Source organism: Myotis myotis, unplaced genomic scaffold (genome assembly GCF_014108235.1).
Source record: "Myotis myotis isolate mMyoMyo1 unplaced genomic scaffold, mMyoMyo1.p scaffold_m19_p_7, whole genome shotgun sequence".
Lineage (NCBI taxonomy): Eukaryota > Metazoa > Chordata > Mammalia > Chiroptera > Vespertilionidae > Myotis > Myotis myotis.
In genome coordinates, this window is record NW_023416379.1 from 38,638,050 (window position 1) to 38,661,037 (window position 22,988).

The following is a 22,988-nucleotide window of genomic DNA, read 5'->3' on the forward strand; positions in this document are numbered from 1 at the left end:
ATAAAGATTTAATTAAAAAAAAAAAAAGAAACATTTGAGGGTTCTCTTGGTACCCTTCCCCAATCCCACCCATCCCCAGAGGTAACCACTCTCATGCAGTTAGTGTTATACTCATGTTCGTTTTAAACATTTGCTATATATTTATATATCTACTAGAGGCCCGATGCACGAAACTAGTGCAAGAGTAGGCCTTCCTTCCCCCAGCTGCCGGCACCTGCTAACCTCTGGCACCGGGACCCAGGCTTCCCTCGCAACCTGCGCTTCATCCAGAAGGTCATCCAGAAGGATGTCTGGTCTAATTAGCATGTTACGCTTTTATTATTATAGATAAACATGATCTATTTACAGAAATATCAAGCTGCATGTATCCTCTGCAATTCACTTCTCACCCAACCAAAACACTGTATTTTAGATTTACCCCTGTTGACATGTTGGCTCTAGTCTATTCACTTTAACTACTGTAACACTGTCTATATATACTGCAATCTATCTCTTCTCCGTTGGTGGGCATTTAGTGGTTAAATATGAATAGTATTGCAAGGAACATTCTTGCACACATCTTTGAGTTCCCGGCTTTTCGTTAAGACTAACTTCTCTGTGGAATCAGTAGATGAGAGGTACATGGCTGACACACATGCACTCTGCAAGGTCAGTTTAGCCAACAGTTGCTCGTGCCTCTGCTCCAGACTCTCGCTGGAGCTGCTCCCCAGGAGGAACCCACAGTGTCCGTGGCCTTGGCACTTCTGACTTCCACTACCAACCTCTGGCTGTGGGGCCAGTGCCCTGAGATATCCTGGTAACATCTGAATGCACTTCCTACTGCTCCTTCTGCATCTTACTCCCCAAGAAAGTTCTTCACACTTTATCTTTTGATCATTAAATGATTTTAAGTTCCTGGTTAGGATTGAGATGTTGGCAAGAGAGTTAGAAACAGAGGACTAAGTGAGTGAAGACTCTGTTAATCGTCCTCTTTCTTCCTCACACAGCAATTTTCCTAACAGATGCAATTATATTTGAGAGCTGCAGAGAATGGAATCTTGTTTTATTTCTTTATTCATCACTTTACAAATGGGTTTCACTGTAAAAAGGAAATTGCCTTTGTAGTTCAGTCCTTCAGGCTGGAGTGCTCTGAGCTTCAGTTTTTACACCAGCTGCTGCCACCACCTTGTATCTGGTGGGTGAGAACCAGCCAGGGAAGGAGGCTAAGAAACCAGGCAGAGTTCAAATTCATTTAGATTCAATATATTTTTATTCTTTGTAAATACAATGAAGTACAACCTTTTAACTTCACAAATCAGTTAATTCACTTTGTACAAGAAAAGTTTTACTCAACCTATGATAGTCCAAGTGCTGAATAGTTTTCCTCAGTGCTAGAAACTACTAAATCAAAATGTGAAAAGTACAGCAGCTATTTTAAAATGTTTGTTTCTACATCTTCATAAGTATAGTTTCATACCAAAGGAGCAGCTTACAATGTAGAATGGGGTGTGTGGTGGTGGTGGTGGTGGTGGTGGTGTGTGTATGTGTGCATGCACACACACATTCAAGGCTTTACTAGAAACCAGTTTTCTGAAAGGCATTTAAGAGTCGCAGGCTGTTAGCAGTGGATCAATCGAGAAACCTCTTAGTGCTCATCTCTTTGAAGTTCCATTCAATATCACATCTGTGTTGGTTTCCTGTCTGATGTGACTCACTGAAACATGCGCTTGGACCCTCATTGCCTTTGGTTTCAGCACTATTTTAATGGGACAGCAATCTGCCTCAATCCTTCACCTCCTATTTGGTTTTGCTGTTTTTAGTCTTCCTCCCTCGACTTTTGTTCTGTTAGTAAAGCTCTTCTATTTTTGAGATGTTATCCAAACCGAAGTTCTGGTGAGAATTTCATTTTCGTCCACCAATCCCTCGACAAGGTTGCCTGGCCTATGGTATTAAAAAGAAGAAGAAAAGAAAGAGAAAGGAAAAAAAAGATAGAGAAAAAGCAAATCTCACGGCATAATCTACCTTTCACTTATTAACTCAGTTCTGAAGGCCACTTAATGATGTATTACAATAGATGGGAAAATTTTGATAAAACTTTTTATTTTAAACCTAACCATTGTTTTTACAAGAAAGTCTAGTTCATAAGATAGTTCTCAAGGCTGCTGCATGGTGTTACACAGAGCTCTATTTGGTTACCCAACTTTATACACTAAAAACGAAAAGGAAGTTCTACTCGTGTTTCAGTGTTTGATGGTTCAGACGGATCTTCCAGGTGAGAGGCAGAGTGGCACGGCCAGTGGCAACCCTCCATGTGTGCCCTCCCAGGGCATGGCAGCAGCGAGTTCTCTGCTCAGGCGGCCCTTCTGGGCTGCCCTGCCCTGGATGAGGCAGCAGCAGGTCAAAGCTACTGGAACTGTTGTGTCCATGGATGTTTTCTCCGGAAGGCTCCACACCCCCAGATATATGCTTCCCGAAGGGTTGGTTAGTTGAAGCGTGTTCTCCGTGGATGGAAGTTCATCAGAGACTATCCCATACTGGAAAGTGGGAACTTGAAGAGCTTAGATATCGCTGGATTTGTACATATCTGAAAGCAGTCTTGTAATTGGCACATTGCCGATGGTTTTTTTGAAAAACACTTCTTCTATGGTCGATGGGCTAATAGAACGTAAAGCTGGCAAAAGCAACAGGAGCTTTCCAAAGCGACAGGGTTGGGTGGGATATCTGGAACAGGAGGAGCCGTGAAAGCAAGGTCAGATCCATTACCGCTGGGAATTAACAGCTCATACTTCAGCACACACCATCTCCAGCATAGTTTCCTGACTGGGCCTCATGAATAACACACTGCCCCTGCAGCCGAGTCTGGGACTCGGGCCCTACTACGGTCCTGGTTCTACAGCCAGAAGTGTCCAGGCCTGGAGAACACACAGTGTCACAATCACATGGTGCCTGTCTCGACATTAGCAAAGGGGTTGCATTTGGTTTGGATGGGGAAAAAAATGAAGAAACAAGGTACTAAGTTTAGGCTAGTCAATAAGTATAAGGGTGCTAGTGCAGTAGCTAGCGGTAGTATCCATGTTTTCTGATTGTCAAGGTTTCTTCCTTTGCAAGGCAATTTCCCTCAAATAAAATGGATTCCTTTCCTAGGAAATTCTCCAAATTATTATTCAGGCATTATACTTAGTCACTTTCAGGAATAATTCCATCCTTATTACACTGCAAATTGAAGGCTAAGTTCTGTTGGGTGGCAGTGCCACCCAACTTTCATGTCAATGAAATTGACATATAATTAAAGATGTGGGAAATTGCTTAACAATTTCCTCTCTTAATGTCCAACATACATCTGTGTTCAGATGTGCACGCTTCATTTCCTACTGCCTTCAGATGCCTATAAGCCACCTCCTCACGGTAGCCCTGATGCTTCTTTAGTCAGTTGCTTGGAATCAGGTATCCATACACTCCCCAGGGAGGGCTCCTTCCACTGAAACAAACCACCTAAAAGACTGAGGTCTGGGGTCACATACCTGTGACTGAGCCAGGCTCCACCAATAGCCACAAAGTGCTAGGAACTGACGGACATCAAAATTCCTTCCCAAGAGTCAGGTGGCTGAACACTGAGTTTAACTGCCCAATAACCCCACCCTGCAAATAAAATCCAGGACAGCAACAGTCCCTCTTGTCTCCTGGCTTTGAGACGTGAAAGTCCCTCTCTTCAACCTGATACGAGGCTGATAATTCAGTCTGGGCCTCTGAGAGCCTCACTTGGTTCTTTGACTACCCAGCTTCCTGGGCACCCATGGATGGGGATCACCACCCCACACTGACTAATACAGTATGGAAATGGTGAAGCTTATCTGCATTTTCTTAAAGGCCTAAATCCCACCCCTTGCTCTCCTTGCTAAAAGCTTCTCCTACGTTTCCTGGAAAGAAATCCCAAGACCCAGGTCTCCCTTTCGCCTTGGCCACTTACTCTTGTCAATAGCTTTGTTTCCCATCCCAGGATCGGGCAGAGGAGAGAGAAGCCTGCAATGGGTGGGACACAGCTGAGCCTCTACCACGTCTGCTGCATTGACCTAATGGGCTAGAACAGTGGTTCTCAACCTTCTGGCCCTTTAAATACAGTTCCTCATGTTGTGACCCCCAACCATAAAATTATTTTCGTTGCTACTTCATAACTGTAATGTTGCTACTGTTATGAATCGTAATGTTAATATCTGATATGCAGGATGGTCTTAGGCGACCCCTGTGAAAGGGTCGTTCGACCCCCAAAGGGTCGCGACCCATAGGTTGAGAACTGCTGGGCTAAAAGGTTCCAGTGTGAGGAACCACTGGGGGAAGTGATTACTTTGAAAAAGGATGGAGCCGAAACCAGTTTGGCTCAGTGGATAGAGCGTCTGCCTGCGGACTGAAGGGTCCCAGGTTCAATTCCGGTCAAGGGCATGTACATGGGTTGCGGGCACATCCCCGGTGGGAGATGTGCAGGAGGCAGCTGATTGATGTTTCTAACTCTCTATCTCTCTCCCTTTCTCTCTGTAAAAAATCAATAAAATATATTTAAAAAAAAGAAAAAGAAAAGAAAAAGGATGGATTTTGGAGAATCCATAGACAATTCTTGATTTTTGGTAAATAAATAATACATTCACCTTCTCACCCACGTATTTTATTCTCTAGTTAAGAAGGGGTCGGTTAGTCAGTCAACAAGAATTGTCTGTTATATGTGAAGTATGGTACTACCGAGAAATAATAACAAAGTGTGTATATGTGTATATGTGCGTGTGTGAGAGAGACACAGAGAGAGCATGTGTCTGACTGCTCAAAATTATTATTTTAGGATAGCTATGACCCTGGTGTCATCCATTAGTAAAAATAACTGGAAGTTTTTACTCAGGGGTACGTGTTTTGAGCCTGTCAGAGATCCATGTATTTGATCTTCCGTGATAACATGTGGTTTGTGTGGAACGCCAATTCCAGGCCTTCTCCTTATATAACAGATAGAGAAATAGCTCACACGGCTATAACAGTGAGCGCCGTTTGCAGTGTTGCCTATTAGTTTCCACTGTGTTAACTTTTCATTTTGATTTCAGATTTTATTTTTCTAGACAGGAAAGTGCTAGAGGAGAATGATCCTGATGTGAAGGAGCTAAGAAATAAGGCATAGTCAGTTTTGTCACATGCATGAGTCTAGATCTTAATATATTAAATTATAGCTGTGGCAGATATCATGAAACAAGAATTCCATGTCAAAGCAGATGACTTCCTTCCATGAATAATTTCCTTGTTTTGAGGGTGAGGGAGAAGTAGTATACTTGCCATTTCTTTAAAATAGACTTTTGTTACTTTGTGGCTTAATTTCCTCAGGCTTTCTCTCTCTCAGATTCTCCTCAATCACCTTTCCGGCACCTCCCTCTACCAGCCCCTCTACCAGCTCTAAGGAGCACCCTCCCTCCCTGCCATTCAAGGACACCAGCTCCTGTGTGGTCCCCTCCATCAATCAGCCTTTCCAGATTCTCCCTCACCCCGCCTCCCCCAACTAGAATTTGTCTCTCCCACTCCCCACTTTGCTTTTCTCTCTTCTCTGGTCTGAATTGGAGTAATACTTCTACCTACTTCATGCACCAATAAGGGACAGTGTCTTGTTCTCTGGTGTCCCACAGTGCTCACCAGCGAAGGCTGGACTGAAATCATATTCTTCTTGGTTTGATGTTCTTTAAACCTTAATGGTTCTAAATGTCAGAGGTCAGTTCTAATATACAGATTAATTTTTAGTGGGGAAATTATGTACTGCTTCATTCAATAATTTTGAATAAATATTCAGTGCCTATTATATACATATTGAAATTTAACGTGGATTTTAAATTTAGAAATCATGGCACTTTAATTTAGAAAAACATATACACATTGCACCAGCACACAACACAGTTTCAATGATATTCCATGGACAGGGAACAGTTTTATTCAATAGAATTCAAAAGAGGATTTGTAATAAAAATAAGAAGATCCTAGCAGAAGTGGTATTATTCCAAATGGATACAGTATAAGGGAGGCATTACCAGTCTCCCTTCATCTGATTAAGTTATTCCAGCACAGTGTCTGTGGTGACATTGGGATGATAGAGACAGGCTTCCATGGGCTTCCCTTTAAGACCAGCTTTCTCGTTCTCTCTCTCTTTGCCTCTTTCCTCCCTCCAGCCCTAAAATTCCCATTCTCTCTCCATAGCAATCATTTGGCTCTCATAACCGCAAATAAATAAATAAATAAATAAATAAATAAATAAATAAAAAGGCCAGCCTAGAGGATAAACAAGAATAGCAACTCTGTTCTAACCTCACGTCCACCACAGGCCTGGCCAGCTCCACAGCTCTTTAAAGTCTTGCTTTTTCCCTCTGAAAATGGAAGCAGAAAGGTCTATACCTCCTGGAGGACTTGCCCATCGGTGGGCCAGGAGGAGGCCTGCTGAAGCCCCTGTGACTGAGAGTTTCTACAAATAGACAAGAGCGGCCTCTGCCAATGGGCCCTGGTTGGCCAGACATAGCCTGGTGCGTGCAATGATTCCAAGTAACTCAACAGATATCCATCAGCAGTTATGATGGGGGTACAGATGGTCTCTCTAGAAAGTTCTCTGGTCCTTCTATTTGGGATTGGCATCCAAAGAGAGGCACTTGCCTTTTTTTAAAGGATGACTTCACTACTCTCTACTATATCAACTATAACACGTGGCCTTTGTTTTTACCTTTCCCATTTGTATCTGGGTCCATTCATACAAATGTGTTCAACTATCATGATGGAATAACTTGTTCAACCAGGTCAGCTGCAAGGCATCTGGCAATCTAATTGCTAATCTAATTTTATTTGCTCCTCTCACGCACCATGTGATATAGGTGAGCACATAATTCTAAGTAACTTTATTGGCTGGCAACAGAATAATTAGTCAGGAAATGTGAACTGGCTGAGTGACCCCTGCTCACACATTCACAACGGGAACAACATTCTTAAGGACACCTTCAGGGCAAGCAAGAGTCACCTGGTGTGGATGTAGCTGTTGAGAGTTAGCTGAGCCTCGTCTTGAAGAGCTGCAATGGCAGCAGCATTCCGGAAACTTCTCAGTTCAGGACCACTGTGTGTAGGAACTAGAAATGAAGACCAGGAAACGGTGATAGACAGCACAGGAAATGCAGATGGGAAATCTCCTCCCCGAAGTGAATAGCCAGCAGGAAAACGCACAAGTCCCCATGGCTATCAAAATGAGGCCAGACTAAGTCTCAGCACCCTTCAAAACTATCACTTGTTTTTGCAAAGGTAAATCTGGAATTTGAGGTGGCTGAATTAGTGATGTGGCAAAAGTGGGGAAGGAGAAGAGGCAGGGGTTTGTGTCTACTTACCAGCTTTGAAAGTGACGATGCATTTCAGACAGGCAAATTCAGTAGCATCTAACCGGAGTTGTCTAAACCGAGCCACCACCTCTTGTAAAGCCTGTATTTCAGATATAATCTTGTTCAGCTTCTGGGAATCTGTGTTGTCACCATTCATGCCTAGAATTAAAACATGGAATAAATGCTATCATATGAAGGCATTTTCATAATTTAATATTGATTTTTGACAAAATCCTGCATATCAATATCTATTCAATTGTCAGTCTAAGATATCTGATTCCATGTACACTGGCTATATTGTATGAAAGTTAATATAAAATCGTCTCTTGGATGATAACAAACACAGTAATTTGCATTTAAATAACAATGCAAGCAGTCATGAATACAACAAAACAACATTATTTGCATTTAAATATAGATTTATAAATGACAGGTATACTCTATTGTTCAGTGGGAATTTGTTATTCTTTACATGTTGTTCTTTTTTCAGTAATGTATTTTTATGGTAATTTCTACAACAAAGTCATTAAATTGTGCAATTCTTACCAGATACAGCCAGTAGAGTGTTAGCATCAACCGGAATGGCCCATTGTGCTATTCCTAGAACAAACAGTTCTCTCCAAGCATCTTCCAAAAGCATCAGCTGTCATACAATAGATGTATAATATAATATAGTGTGTAATTTATAAATTTATAAACAATTTCAATATGTAAATTTCCATTATTTTAAAAAGTGTTTTAAATGCTTGTCTTGGTAATTTTTCCTCTGAATATTTTATCTTTCCCTTGTTTTTCTTTTTCAAAAGGTGCCTATAGATAAGCACAGGCATTTGAGAGTCAGCCATTCTAAGCTCCCCAAATTTGCTTCCCTTGGTTTACCCTTCTGGTCCTCCCATCTATTTGTTTCTGACCACCTAAAACTTCTCCCTGAGACCCAGGCTCAATGAAATGCCACCAGCCGCTCAGCAGGTGGGTACCCCGCCTATAAAATGCTGATATTATCAGATTGAAGATTCCAGAGTAAGCTTGCAGATCTGGGCCCCATCATCCTGGTGGGTATAGGGGGCTGGGCAGAGAGAGGGAGAGAGATCTCACTAATTCCCAAGAGGCATGCAGGGAAATCAGGGTGTAATTATGTTAATCGGGCTTTACTGAGTTTACCTCATCTCACTGACTGATTTTTCTGAGACTCATAAGTGGACAGCATCAAGGTGCTTGTCATTTTCATTCTAATAAAATGTGCTTCTGAATATTTAAAATGAAAATCTGGCTCCTTTTCCAAATGAATATACTGGATTCCACTTCACTGCAGTTTGCTAGTTGTTGAAGGGTTTCCATCGAAGGGTTGAGTAGCAGACCGTAAATAAATTTTGTTTGAATTAAAGAGTCTACAAATACTTGTTTTGAGAAAAAAAAAATAGCCAATTCACACACACACACACACACACACACACACACAGCAAATGATCAGAGCCAACCAGTTAACCTGGTCAAAGATAGAACTTAACCATCTTGAAAAATCTGTTTTTTGAAAAATCTATAAAAATTCAACCAATTCTGGATGATTTATATGGAAGGATTTCCTTTCAGAAGCTAAGAGCTAAATTGTGAAGGCTTGTAACCAAAATCAAAAGATTGAATTTTCAAAATACTTTATTTTTATTACATTAAGTACAAAAAAGAATACTTAAAAAATGCAAGGTAAACAGTATCTAATTCTGGCCATGTCTGAAAGTCCAGGCCATGAAAAAAAGAACATTCCATGCTAGAAGATTAGATGTTTTTAGCACAATCCCAGGTCTTTCTGTAGGAAATGTACTTTATATTAAGGGGCCCTATTATTCTTTAATTAGGTATAAGATGAATTAAAGAAACAAACCCTTTGCTTTTAGAACTACTTATTAGCCTTTGGGGAAATTTGTCATTAATTCCCAAGAATGCACTGGTAACAGTCAAGGTTGTGAACACTTCATGCTCTTCCTTTCCCTTAAGTTTAGAAAAATTCTGTCAGAGGCCATTTCTGATGTTCTTAACAACAAAATTTCTGGGTTTTGGTACAACACAGTTTTTAGCAGCACAAACTTTTATTGCCTCAGAATATCATTTACAACCACAGAATTATGCACAATGCCCATTTGTTTACAAAGTCTCTAAAAGACTTAAAGAATCTAGAGAGAACTTAGCCTGCAACACACCCTTTAATCTTATATGCTGATAAATTACTGGCCCCAACGCTATCATGATGGAAAACATATAGCTCTGCATATAGAACAGTGAGACTACCTCCAAAAATCTTAAGAGGAGAATACTCTTCTATTTCTCTCAGTTCCAGTGTTCTAAAAAAGCACTGTTTTTTAACAATTTTAAAAAAGTCTTTAAAAATTTGTGGTTAAATTTGAAGTTTCAATTAAACTAAAAAAATAAAATAAAATAATGCCCTTGTTTGCTTGTTTTTCGTAAACCAGATCCGAAGTTCCCAAAACAAGATAATTACATTTCTTAGTAAGGTCCGTCCCTAGATATTCTAAACCCATAGAAAGAAGCTAATAAAGATAGATTCCTCGTTGCTATTAAGAACTGATGCCTTGCCCTAGCTGGTTTTGCTCATAGAGGATAGAGCCTGCAGACTAAAGGGTCCCAGGTTCGATTCTGGCCAAGGGCACATGCCCAGGTTGCGGGCTTGATCTCCTCAAGTAGGGGGTGTGCAGAAGGCAGCCAATCAATGATTCTCTCTCATCATTGATGTTTCTATCTATCTCTCTCCCTTCCTCTCTGAAATCAATTATATATGTATAACTGATGCCTGACCTTGGCGATTTATCCAGGTAACCTACAGTTCCATAAGGCTGACTCCTGTTGCTTCTTCCCAGCTCCCTTCCCTCAAGACCTCTGGCCCTCTTGGTCATACCTGGTCTTGCAAAGACAGGGTGGAGAAAGCTGGTACGCTCTTCGCCCACTTGATGCTCATAAAGAGAAGCCTGGCAGCGGATTCACACACTGACTCTGTGGCCACTTCATAGAGATACATGGGGGCCCCATTCACTTCATGGGGGTACTGGGTGGGGAGAAACAGAGAGACCAGGGAGTGAGGAAACCACAGCTTTGCAAGGAGAGCCAACTTTTTAGTTTTCTAATTAGAACAGAGAAGGAGATAGGAACTTGGATGTTCTGCTTAAATGGGCAGTTGCCATACGGACATAAAAACCAAACATCCTATCTATAGAGTTCGGGAAATTGTTGGGAGAGACCCATTTCCACTCTGTGGGCCTGTTCCTTCCAGAGGGGCATCTGGCTTTTTATCCCCTACAGCAAATTTTCCTTGGGCTGAGCCAAGTGCCAGGCCTGTCTCCCAATTTAGATAAGAGCTGCTCACATTTGTGTACATAAAAATAGATGTGAAAAAAGTACAAATTAATAGGCATCCCAAACACAAATATGCATGTGAGTATTTTTAGAAAGGATTAGTATATTATGGAAATATTTCAATTAGACATCTTAATCATTCACGGAGCATTCCCATTCATAACTGACAACATATTCATAACACTACTTTCCCAAGCCTATTATACACATCAAGGCTAAGGAAGCAATATTAAATACTGTGCGTGCGTGCGTGTGTGCCCAGGTGTCTGCTTCCCTGCCGTGTGGGGCTGCAGCTGGCCCTCCTCTGGGGGAAACCCAGATCCCTTCTTGGCCTGGAGTGGGAGCTGTGGGTAGGTACCAGCTGGACGCCTGAAGGGTAGTCCCTAGGTGGCAGCCTTTTGAGGTGGTTCAGGCTGTGTCCCTGCCAGTAGAGGGCCTGGTGTAGATCAATCCAGGAGGCTCAGAGGAGAGTGAGAGGGGACTGGCAAATGTCAGGTTCCCCAAATTGTCCAACCTGGTGAGTTCCACATTCCTCTCTTAGGTTAGAGACCCACCGCTTTGCCCAAGAGAAGAGACCCCTGATATTTGCAACTCAAGGACTCTCCTTCTCCTTCTCAAAACAAATGTCCACTCTTCTGACCTGCAGGGGACTCCCTAGGCGGCCTGTTCAGCTCGCTCGGACTGGGGGCTCCGCACCAGGGCCGTCTCCAAAGGTGCAGCCTCCCTCCCGCGCCCTACATCAAACGGGCTGAAAGGGCCTCTGGGGGGGGGGGGGGCCTGCAGGGAGTCCACATCCGTAGCAACTCAGAGAGTGACTGTACTGCACACTCAAGTGTGAGCAACCCTGGCTCCACGGAGAAGAGCAAAAAGGCCCAGAGCCCCCTGCAGGGCTCTGCCGGTATCCTGCGAGGTCGCCCCATCTTTGGCCTGCCTGTCCCCGCTCCAGTGCAGAAGGAAGTGGTGCCCCTGTCTCCTCCCTCCACGCTTCCCGGGACTCCGAGCAAGGCCCCTGACCTTGGGCGTGGGCTGAGCCAGGCTCACGAGGGCCTGCCGCTCGGGCGTGGCGGACACCGTGGCCAGCTCCAGGCCGTGCGGCTCCAGCTGCGTGACGGTGGTGAAGAAGGCCGGGGCGGGCAGCGCCGCCGAGGGGAAGTGCGCGGCCGCCCCGTTCTCCTCCTTGTGTCCGCGGAAGTAGAGGGCCACCTGCTTGCGGATGGTGGACGTCCGAGGGCCCCGCTCGTGCTGCACGGCTGCAGAGACAGACGGACACAGGCCGGGGTCAGAGTCTGGGAGACACACGGCCACTGCTGCGCTGCAGGGCCACGCGCCACGGCAGGGCAGGCAAGGTCACCGGGATGTGGGGGCGGAGGGCGCTCTGTATGCGTTAGAGGAGCCGGGCCCAAAGTCTCAGGTTAATGACGTGCCTCCAGCAAGACTAGGCTTTCTCTGCCGGTGAGAAGCCCCTGGGAGGGGATAGCTAGGCATCCACGTTCCCCCTTCCCTGCAACTAGTCTCTGCACAGACTTTCCCGCTTGGCCCTAGAATGGCCTCCCCACCGCCACCCTCCCCACCCCCGCCCACCCAGAAAAGTCAGAGAGGGCCACAGACGCAAGGCCCTGAGCCCAGGGTCCCAGGGGGATGGGACAGGGAGAGCCCACCTCGGAGTGCGCTGGAGGAAGGCAGGGAGATGTGACAATTACCACCAACAGCTTAAACAAACAAATTAATGCAGGGCAATCTTCCTTTCGCCTAACTTGACAACTTGTCAATACACAAGTTCATCAGGTTGGACGCACTCTCCTGCTGCCCCCAGGGCGAGGGGGGGAGGGAAGAGGGGGAGGAAAGCGCTCTCCCAAATGAGCTGCTGTGGCTGCCTCCTGAGCCGCCAACGCAAAGCCCACTCCACACCCGGTGCTGAGGCCCCATTCCTCCCTCCAGGCCATGACTACCCTGCCACCCCACCACCCCACCACCCCACCCTGCTTTGCCCCGGCCTGGGGCACCCTTGCCAGGCCACCACCTGGCATCCAGAATCCTAGTTCTTGCTGTGCATGTTTAAGAGCCTTCTGGGGATTGGTGTCTGAGACACCCACAGGCCTCACCCAACCTCTCCAGCCCCTTTCTGTTAAACCAAGGGAAAGCCTGGAGAAGCCCAGATCACCACGCTGGCGGTGCCGAATTTGGAATCCTGTTGAATTTGCAAATAGGAACTCAAAATTCCCTGTGCTCCTGTCTCTGTCCTCCCTCCTCCCACACATCGGTCTCCTAGTCCCTGATTTCCTCCTCCCCCAAAGACTATCCAGACTGTGAGATCCTGCAGGAGGCTAACAGGTTTGGGAGTAGCCACAAAAGGGCTGCAAGGAGGTTTGAACTGAGTAATTAAGAAGAGAGGCAGAAAATACCGCGTATCCTCAGCAGAGTGGGGTTCCCAGGAACGCTGCCTTCTTGGGGGTGACTGTGGAGCACAGGTTTCCAATGTGGGCATGGGCCTTGCTCTAGGAAGTTCAAGGGTTCGGGGGATGGGGCTCATGCTAAGAGATCAGGAAGGATATGACTGAAAGCCTGAGGCCAATTCCCAGCATCTAGAACAGTGGTTCTCAACCTGTGGGTCGCGACCCCTTTGGGGGTCAAACAACCCTTTCACAGGGGCACCTAAGACCATCGGAAAACACATATATATATATAATTACATATTGTTTTTGTGATTAGTCACTATGCTTTAATTAGGTTCAATTTGTAACAATGAAAATATATCCTGCATATCAGATATTTACATTACAATTCATAACAGTAGCAACATTACAGTTATGAAGTAGCAACGAAAATAATTTTATGGTTGGGGGTCACCACAACATGAGGAGCTGTATTAAAGGGTCACGGCATCAGGAAGGCTGAGAACCACTGCTCTAGAAAGAAGTGCTGGGGAGAGGGTTGACATGCCTAGGAGTGCCATGTATTTTCCGTACATATCATTTACTTATCAATCAACGTTGTTAGAGTAAAAAGATGTTCTGATTACCATCTTTGTTCATGTTGACTTCCAAACACTTCTTGAGCCGACATGCCCTGCACTGGTTTCTGTGCGTCTTGTCCACAGGGCAGCCTCCCTGGAAGAGAGCGCAGGCCGTCAGAGGCCCGTGGGCCTTCAGATGGTGACACAAAGCCGGCGCTGGATCCAGGAAACAGAATCTGCCACCTACACCTGGGTCCAAGAAGCAGTGAGGTCCTCGGGCCCCAGCAGGGCCAGGTAGAGAAAGGGCTGGGGTTCCCGGGGCTACTTCAAGAGGACCAATTCATGACTCTATGAAAGTGCTCAAGTTGGAAAATCCTTCTCCAAGCAGGTGAAGGGTCACAGCGCCTGGTGTGCCAGACTCTGCTGTGCTGGGAGGAGAAGCTCCCGGGGGAACTTCCTTGAGTGGAGAAACTGGGGCGAGGCTTTTTCAGGACCGAAGACAGCGACCTGGCCCCATAGGAGGAGGCCTGGGCGCCCCTTTTGGAGTGGGCTGGCCTGGAAGGATCCCTGCTGTGTCCCCCTCCCGCGCTAGCTATCTTTCCGCTTAGGGTCTTAGTCTTCCTCTCTCTTTCACTTTCTGGGTGAGCCCATTTATTTGTCAGATAAATATCATTTATTCTCTACTCTCCTGTTTTCTCACTCTTGCCTTTGTACTGAAAGCCATTCTTATAAGCAGCATGGTGAGAGTTATATTAAAGCCTCCTCTCAACTCAGATTCGTGGACACATAGTCATTCTCAAGTGTTGAGGCAGAAGCCAGAGTGGTTAGGAGGGCAGGGCCCCCAGAGGAAAGGGTGAAAAGGGAAGAGACCAAGGCCTGGGCAAAATCTAAAAATGCTCTCTGTGTAAATATAGCCAGGAAGATAATGTAATGAACTGTCTGACAAAATGATAACATGGGTTGAGAATATTAGTGTGATAACTGAGAAAAAGAGGTAATTGCTGACTTAGAAATATTTATCAAGGACATGTGAGAAAATAAATAGTTTATCTAATGCATTTTTATGGGGAAATGTTGGCCATTAAAAGAGAAATTTACAGAGAAATTTTCTTATAGAATTCATTCAGTATTTGGTGTTATTACTGAGGAAACACATACAAAGCTATATAAAGAGTCACATATATATTATACACAGAAAATACATAAGTTTGGTGCTCTCTGGTGTTTATATGAGTTGCTACTGTTAGATTTGCAATGAGAAGAAAGAGAACAAAGTAAATGTATTTTTATTTTGCTTCATAATACCAAAATGTTAAATATGTTGAAGTTAGAGTAAGTGCATTTTCTAAAATATCCCTTGGGAATAATTACACATTAGAAAACACAGTTTTATAAGATCACACCCCTCTGGTTTAAAAATGTTGAATTATTTAAATAAATGTAGGGCTGGGGGGTGTAACAATTTCTAAAGGTCCTCATTGCTGTTAATAATAAGTTGGAATATTATTTACCTAATCTTAGAATAAAAGAGAGAAAGGAAAAATTTTTTTTGGTTCCTAAGTGAATTCTTCAGGGCATCTTTGCTGGCCAGTGTAATAGCTTAATGTAAAAAGGCTTAAAGAAGTTATTATTAAGTGCAATCATATGCCTATCATCAAATGTTATTCCCCAAATGTATTCTGTTAACACGTTAATGCAAAATGGAAGCCTTCATTAGTTTTTAAGAATGTCTTCAAATCAGATCATATGTATATAAATATCTGGAGCCCGGGAGAAGGATGAGTGCCTCTGCTCGGTGCATTTATTCTCTCTGCAAGGAGACAACCACCAAGGCTGATGAGTCTATTATCACTCCTTTACAAATACTTGGACTGACATCAGCATGTTGATAGCCAACCCCTTTGAAAATATCAAGCCATTAACACCTGAGGTTTTGATTCCCCAATTCTGTTCGTTGTATAAAAGTAAAAGACAATGTAAGTAGAAACTTGCTGGAATCTGACAACCCACAGTAATCCCACATTCCTGTGGAGCTATCCGGCTGCAGTGCTGGGTGTGTATACTGTGATGTGTCCATATGGTAAAGCAGAAACTGATACAAAGCTGTGAACCCAATAAAACAAGAACAGGGCAGGCGAGTTCCAAATAACTTATCCAAATACAGATGTCTTCTTGTTTTTGTTGATAATCCAAATCTATCAGAAACTGATATAAGCAGGCATGGCTTCAGAAAAAGATTAATCGACTAGCACCAAACAATATATGTGGATGTATATATGTGTGTCATATTTATACATAGATATTAATTAGTGAAAATGGTTCACCAGTTTGATTACCAAAGGATGACTTTTGACTAATACACTCTCCAGGGTCTTCTTGGGAGTCAAGGTGGTGGCTCTGTGCTGGAGCGTCTGTGTGTCTGGCTAAGGAGAGGGCAAAGTGTGGGACCAACAGGCCGATCCCCTAGGTTGAAATAAGCCTGTTACTGGGCTGGAAAATGGGGCAGGGGGTTCTAGTCGCTCTTTCTGGCAGCTTTGGCTCACACTCAGTCCATGCCCTGACTCCCCTGTTTCTTTGAGACAGTTCAGCCTGCCCAAGACCAAAACACAACCAACCAGGCACATCTTCTAAGCAGAGAAGGAGGAGATACGGGAACCTGGGAGAAGGTCCCCTTACTCCTTCCTTGGGAGCCTTCTCTTCCTGCTCACTCAGCCCTTTTCTGACAAGGCTCAACCAGACTCAGAAAAGTTGAAGGGCACAGCCTTTCACGGAACCCATCCTCTCCATTCCAGTGGCTAACACTCACTTTGAGTCTGAACCTTGAGTAGGATGCCCTGTGCCCTTAACTTCTGCCATGCCAGGCAGTGGTGAAGGCACTGCGCTGCTAGGGGTGGGTGTGGCGGACAGACAGCACAACCTAGCCCTTTCTCCGGGTTACATTTGAGGTTTAGATTTTTAAGTCCCTTAGGTCCCCTGGGCTGGCTTTATCACCACTAGGAGAGGGCCTTACCCAATGTCAAAACGTTAGAGGATTAAAGTGTTTGGGGGTGGGGAGGAGGGACGCTGGGATTTCAGACTTCCTACTGCAAACTCACGGGTCTTCCCTTACCCAACACAGTGCCCCCCACCCCACCCCCTTCCGCCCTGCCTTGCCCAAGGGACAGGGCCTCAAAGAGTTGGGTCTGGAAAGAGAGAGAACCGGAGAAGTCAAGGTCTGGTCTCTGCTGAGCAGAGTCGTCCTCGGGCACAAACAAAGGAGGGGCAGGCGGCAGAGGGGAGCTGAGCATGCAGCCCGGCTAAGGTACCTGGTTTCCAGATTTGCAGACGTAAGTCCTATTCCTTCGGATACTCCGTTTGAAAAACCCCGAGCAGCCGTCGCAGGCGTAGACCCCGTAGTGTTTCCCCGAGCTGCGGTCCCCGCACACTTTACAGGGGATATCTAAAATGCGGCCTGAAATCGCAGAAAAGACAGGGAAGGGGGCCAGGGGCGAGAAGGAGAGGAAGGCGGAGGAGAGGGGGGAAAGGGGAGAGGGAGAGAGAGATGCTAAGCAATCTGACCTCTGAGGGGATTAGCACCGAGGCTGCGGTAAAAGCAAATAATGAAGTGATTTTATAGTCAAACTTTTTTTCCTTGAGCAAGTGTCAGTTTCCTACAATGAGCATTATTCATGCACCGCTACATGTATTGGGGCCTCCTCTAAGCGCCCAGGCCCGCATGGGAATGAAAGATGACCGCGGGCCTAGGCGGCAGCGCGGCCACCGCTGCCTCTGGGCTCCGCGCAAGGTTTGGCCGCCTCCCTCCCCGGCTCCTGCATTGAACAGAGAAAGTTGTTGGCGAGCGTGCGAGGAGACAAATTGGAAACGCAAAAAGGGGAAAGAAGAAACACAAACACGGCTGCAACCAGGGATGGTAGCTGGGAGGCCAGAGAGTTTTCCTGGAGCTGCGGGGCGGTGGTTGTGATCAGGCTGATGATTGCAATGCTAATCCTAGGATTATTAATGATAAGAAGAGTCGTGGTCAGTGCCCAACTTTCGCTTTACCTATGTTTTAAAAATACTTGCCGGAGGGACGCTTTTGAGAAATTACTTCCTTTAGGAAAAAATGTCTCCCCAAAGTAACTAGCACTGGGCTAGGCGAGTCCGAGGAGGTTGGTGCAAGTGTGCGGCTGCCTGGCAGGTCCGCCTGGGACAGCGCCTCCACGCCTTCCTCCCCCAGCTTCTTCCTCCAAGACCTGTTTCCATCCCTGGATCCTCTGCGGGCCTCTCCCCACCTGTTTTCCCGCCGGCTGTCCGGGGCTACTGTTCTAAAGGGCATGCCGGATTTCTCTGGACTGTGGTCCCCCCCACACCCCCGTCATGGGCTTCCACAGTCGCCAGATTGAAGAGAACTTTCCCTGAAATCCCCTCAGGGCTGGGGTGTCCGCAGACTCTGAAGGAATGTACAGGAGGGGGTAACATTCAAAAACCCCGTAGGGAGGGAGCTATTTTTCCCCTAAGAATGGAGAAGAGGCCCTCCAGCCTGAGACCCTTCCTCCCACGAACAGGGGGAGCATTAAATAAAGTGTTAACTTAATTAACACTTTAGTGATCATGGTAGTTCATAATAACTAACTCCTTAACATTTAATTTTCCTTCGCTGCCCAGGCAAAGGCCTCCAGTCTGGACCCGGCGGCCTGAGGCCCGGGTGAAACTCCACAGCTGCCTCCTGGAGCGCTCGGCCGGTGGGGGGCGGGGAGGCCGGGGTGCGAACGGCGGGGCAGGGAGTGGTGGTGGCGAGGGGACGCCTCTGAGCCGTCGGAGGGGGAACTTGCTGGTGGATTCCGCGCGTCCAGTCGGACGGGCACCCCGCGCGGTGGCCTTGGCGGAGTGGCGGCTGGGGGCCGGGGTGGAAGGAAGGGGGAGTGGAGGGAGGGCGCGGGCGGCCCGCGGGGGAGGGGGTCGGGGTAATTACAACCCCGCCGAAGCACCTGCCTATAGAGCCACCAGTGACCCGTCAAAAAGAGTAGCATGGGAATTCGGGTGGTGACAAAGGCCGGCGGGGAGGCGCGCGGCGCGGCGACCACCGCCTGGGCATCCCCCCCACTCCCCCGCAGGGTGGGGGGAGAGGCTGTGCAGGGGGAGGGGCTGGAGAGAGCGCGGGGCGACCGCAGCGGGGCTTGTCCCTCACCCCTCCGTCTTGTCACTGCGCCCAAGGAAGCTCACGGCCACCCAGCAGGGACTCGCGCTCAGCTGCACCGCCCGCAGTCTGGAGGCAGTAGATTTGGTTTCCATCATTTGCAGCCAACCTCTTGTGCACAACTCAGCCCTCTGCCTCAGCTGGGGTCCACGCTCGGGTTCCCGTCGCCCCAGCTGTCCTCTTGTCCCCGGGGCACTTTAGAAGACTCCCAGATGAGCGCGCCCGCGCACGGAAGAAGCAGGGATGGGGTTCCTGTCCCTGCTTCCCATCCAGAGGAGGCCAGGGCCACATCCCCAGAGGACCCCGAAGTGGGGAGGAAGCACCCGGCTCCCGCGGGCGGGGCTCCTGGACCAGCACCCCCCCCCCGTGGCCACGGCGGCTGCGGGGAGGCCGGGCCTTTGCCTGGACTGGGGCAGATGGGAGACCTGCTACCCGCCTGGGGCGGGGCGCCGGAGGGAGGAATGCAAAAATTCCAGGGCCCGGCGGGCCTGCGCCTTAGACCCCGCTGCCCAGCCACGTTAAGGTGACTTGGGGTCACGAGACAAGCTGGTTGAGCCCGTTGCAAAGCTCCTCACGGAATAAGCCGAGCGAGCTCCGACGTGAGCAAGCGGGAGTTTCCTGGGGCTGGAAAACCGTCCTTCACTCCCCTCGCCAGGGGTCCCCTCGGGGCTTTTTGTGCATCACAATTGCCTAGAGATTATATGGCAGCTTCGATTACTGTAATTACCATCACAGGTTGTTGAAAGAAGTTAGTCTGGGCTGCAGGGGTGACTGGCTGGGGTCTCGCTACCACCCAGGCGGGGCTCCCGGCGGACAGCGCTCTGCTCTCCAGCCGCGCACGGCCGAGCAGGGCGAGGGCTCCAGACCTCGAGGCCCGGCAGGCCGGGACCTCCCAGCTGCGCGGGCCTCCTCGCCGACCCGGCGCACGGGCTGCGGGTGCCGGCCGGGCAGCCTCCGCCCTGGCAGAGCCCAGCTGCAGCAGCGCGTTGGCCGGGGGCCTGGGGCCTGCGGACCTGAGAAACCCCAGTAGTGAAGGCTGGAACTGCGCAGGGGCTCCAGGCTTCCGTGGCCAAACTCAAGCTTTCGGACAGTTGGAAAGGTCCAAAGTTTTCCCGACGATCACACTTTTTTCTAAAAGCCTAGGGGCGGGGGTGGGGGGTGGGGGGGTGAACCAAGGCGTCCTAGTCCTTAGCACGCGGGCTGGTCCTCAGCGAAAGGGCCTCGTGTCCGCTCCCTCTCTCGCCTCCGAGGCCTCACCTTTCACAAACACCCCCCAACCATGGCGGCTCTGGACCCCCAAGTGGGTGCAAGAGTCCGAGACTCCTTACTTCCAGGGAAGGCGGCGAGGGCGCCTGTCAGGGTGAGTGAGCAGGAGGCCTGCAGGGCCCGCGGGCGTGGGTTTTGGCAGTGAGGCTGGGAGTGCGCAGGAGAGGTCTCTCTCCGAACCTCCTGAGCGGGACCCTGCACACGGGAACACAGGCCACAAAGAACGAGCTCGCTCCCCCTCCCACAAGGTCCCCAACAGCCAGGCCAGAGCAGGCCAGCCCTGCAGTGCGGGCTCGGATGCAGACCGCGGTTAAGGCTCCTTCTCTCTTCCCAGTTTGCAGGATCTAAACGTGTCTCCTTTTCTCTTTTTGTTCACGTTCATTTCGCTCTGATTTTTAAAAGGGCAGCAGCACCCAGGCCAAAACCATCAGACAAAGTGGAAACACAAGGCATGTGGGACGGGCAGGAGTTGCAGCCCACTGAAGTGGGACTTCGCTCTCAGTTCTCTGCCAACTTTCAGGCTCCGATCAGATAACGAGGGCCAGGGAGGGGAGAGGCGGGGGCCGCGCGGAGGAAAGCACAAGTCACCAAATACGCTGTAGGTGAAAGCAGCCAGGGCCGAACTCCGGAACCTGCGGACGGCAGCAGCGTCACCCCCAGCCTGGGACCCAGGATAGGGCACCCGGGCCACCGGAAGGCGGGAACTGAAACGCCCGGGGAGATCCCAGCAGTGGGGCCGCGCCCGCCCAACAGGGGCTCGGGCCTGCACGTCCTCGGCTCCGCAGGCTGGGTGCACGCGAAGGCCCTGCAACTTCCACCTCGCCCTGCACTAGGCCGTGGTGCAGGGGCGGCTGGATATCCGCCTCGGCCTGGCTGGCGAGGGGCAGCCGCCAGCTAAGCAAGTTTAAAGGAGAAAACCGCGCGAAGGGAGCAGGCCGCACACTCCTCCTCTGTGGAGCTCCCGCTCGAAAAGTCCTTGGGTTTAGGGATTTGGTCCCCTCTCTGCTAGAGCGGTTCGCCATACTTTAGATTCCCCAGTCATGACCTATGCGGATTTAGGATTAAGGAAAATGTGACTTTTAAATGGTTTCTGCTTCCCAGTTCGCAGGATTATTTGCAATAGCTAGAAACGGGGTGCAAAGCATTCCATTCAAAATCCGCTTTTCGCGGAGTTGCTTCTGCGCGCCTTGCCGGAGCTGGGAGTTTGGAGCGAGCGTATTCTGGTGCCGCCGCCCCGGGCTGAGGCCTAGCTCCCGCCCCCAGCGCCCCCTCCTCCCCGCACCTGGGGATAAGTGATTAGTGGAGGGAACTCGCGGGACTGGTGGGCTGGCTGCATGGGTTGCAACCTTCCCACCTCACCGGAAAGAAGGGGTGACCAAGAGAGTCAGAGGTAACAAATTGTTCTTCCCTCACCACCAAACGCTCCGACTCGCGGGCTACCAGAAGCTGAGCCAAAGCACACGCGCCAGTGGAGTACCTCTCCCGGCTCCCAGTCGCTGTTCCCGGGGCAGCCTCGCCCAGGCCTCCCCGCCCGCCCCAGGCAGCGCGCCTGAACCCAGCAGCCGACCGAAAGGTACCCACTTGTTGATCCGGCCGGCTTGCTCATGCTGGCGGTCCCGGGGCGGAGCGGCTGGTGGGCGCCGCTCGAGTCCCGGCCGACAGCGCCCGCCTCGCCGCCCGGCTCCACCGCTCTCCAGCCGCCCTCCAGCCTGCGAGGCTCCCGGCCGGACAGGTGGGTGTCGGCGCGCGCCGCTCCCCGGGGTGGGGCTTGGAGGGGCTCAGAATTCGTTCCGCCGTGGAAATGTCAGCATCCCGAAGTTTCTTCCCGGCTCTTGCAAAACCGCAGCTTTGGGGAATGTTGCCTGGTATGGACACACGCGTGGACAGACAAATGCGGAGACGGAGGGGCAGGCAGAGGAAGAAGGGAGAACAAGAGAGGGGTACTGAAGGACAGAAATGGAGACACACGAAAAGGGTCTTCCTACGGAGCCAAAAGGGCCAAATTCCTCTCTTCCTCCATTCCGGTCTCTCCGTCTTCAATTTCTCCCTCTGCGTTAGGCATGCAGAGTGCGGACAGCCCTTTGCAGACTGCGGGTCTTCTAAGGACAGAAGGAAAACAACCGCAGTCTCCGGGCAGAGCCAAGCGCCCAGGGGGACCGCTAGATTGCTGGGGAGTCTTCCGAAGGAACGCGCGGCCAGCTCCTGGTTTCCGGGGAGAGCCGCGCTCGCAGCCGCACGGGGTCCCCGAAGTTCATTACCCCGTGACTTTGTGCCTGTCGCGGCGGACTGGGTCCCCGGTAATATCTCCAGAAGCTCTCTGACAGGCAGCCGCGGGGAGGGGAATAGGGCGTCCCCGGCCCACTTAGCTTTTCCCCCAACTCCTGGCGGGGTCTGACGTCAGCCATGTGCGGGGAGGGGATGGGGAGAGGGAGGGGGTTAAATGCTAATGATATTAATGAACCTCCCAGCGGCTCCCAAAGAAAATGCAGGCGCTCTGGGAGCTGAGAGTGAGTGTGAATATGAGAGTGTGGCTCTGTGTGTGCGTGGTGGGGAGGACAGTGCTGCGCTGGTAACAAAAATGAATCATTGTATTTCATGGCAAGAGTGAAAGGGAGGGGAGACGGAGCTTTCTCAAAACGCTTTCCCCCTTCTCTCCAGCGTTCCAGACAAACCCGTGGAGGAAACGAGGTGACCGTGTGTGAGTGTGAGTGTGCGTGCCGGATGTAGCCATGGAAGTGGGTTCATTCTTGGTCCCGCGCCCTTTCCGTTGGGTAAAACTTGGATCTGGCCCGAGGTGAGTACTCATTCATTTGCAACTATCTAGGGAAGGTTGTAGCTCAGGACGCGGTGTGGGGACTGGAGGTCTGCCATGGGGTCTGCCGAG

At 49.1% G+C, this 22,988-nt stretch overlaps 1 protein-coding gene across 1 annotated transcript; it reads right to left on the reverse strand.

Annotated features, from left to right (window-relative positions):
• Positions 1-1,306: 1,306 nt before the first annotated feature.
• On the reverse strand, positions 1,307-22,371 carry NR2E1 (nuclear receptor subfamily 2 group E member 1). Its single transcript, XM_036317559.1, has 9 exons — positions 21,686-22,371; positions 16,968-17,113; positions 13,729-13,816; positions 11,724-11,959; positions 10,255-10,401; positions 7,893-7,989; positions 7,356-7,505; positions 6,998-7,103; positions 1,307-2,700 (listed from the first exon to the last, which is right to left on the reverse strand). Exons 1-9 carry the CDS (start codon positions 21,708-21,710, stop codon positions 2,538-2,540), a joined length of 1,158 nt encoding a protein of 385 aa, XP_036173452.1. The 5' UTR covers positions 21,711-22,371; the 3' UTR covers positions 1,307-2,537.
• Positions 22,372-22,988: the final 617 nt, after the last annotated feature.

What these genes read in the sequence shown, in the direction of transcription:
- NR2E1 (XM_036317559.1), bottom strand. Translation starts at nt 21,710, where the DNA reads ATGAGCAAGCCGGCCGGATCAACAA. An exon ending in TCTGCAAATCTGGAAACCAG is followed by an intron (nt 13,817 to 16,967) that starts GTACCTTAGCCG and finishes GCTCTCTTCCAG; the next exon opens with GGAGGCTGCCCTGTGGACAA. An exon ending in AGTCAACATGAACAAAGATG is followed by an intron (nt 11,960 to 13,728) that starts GTAATCAGAACA and finishes CTGTCTCTGCAG; the next exon opens with CCGTGCAGCACGAGCGGGGC.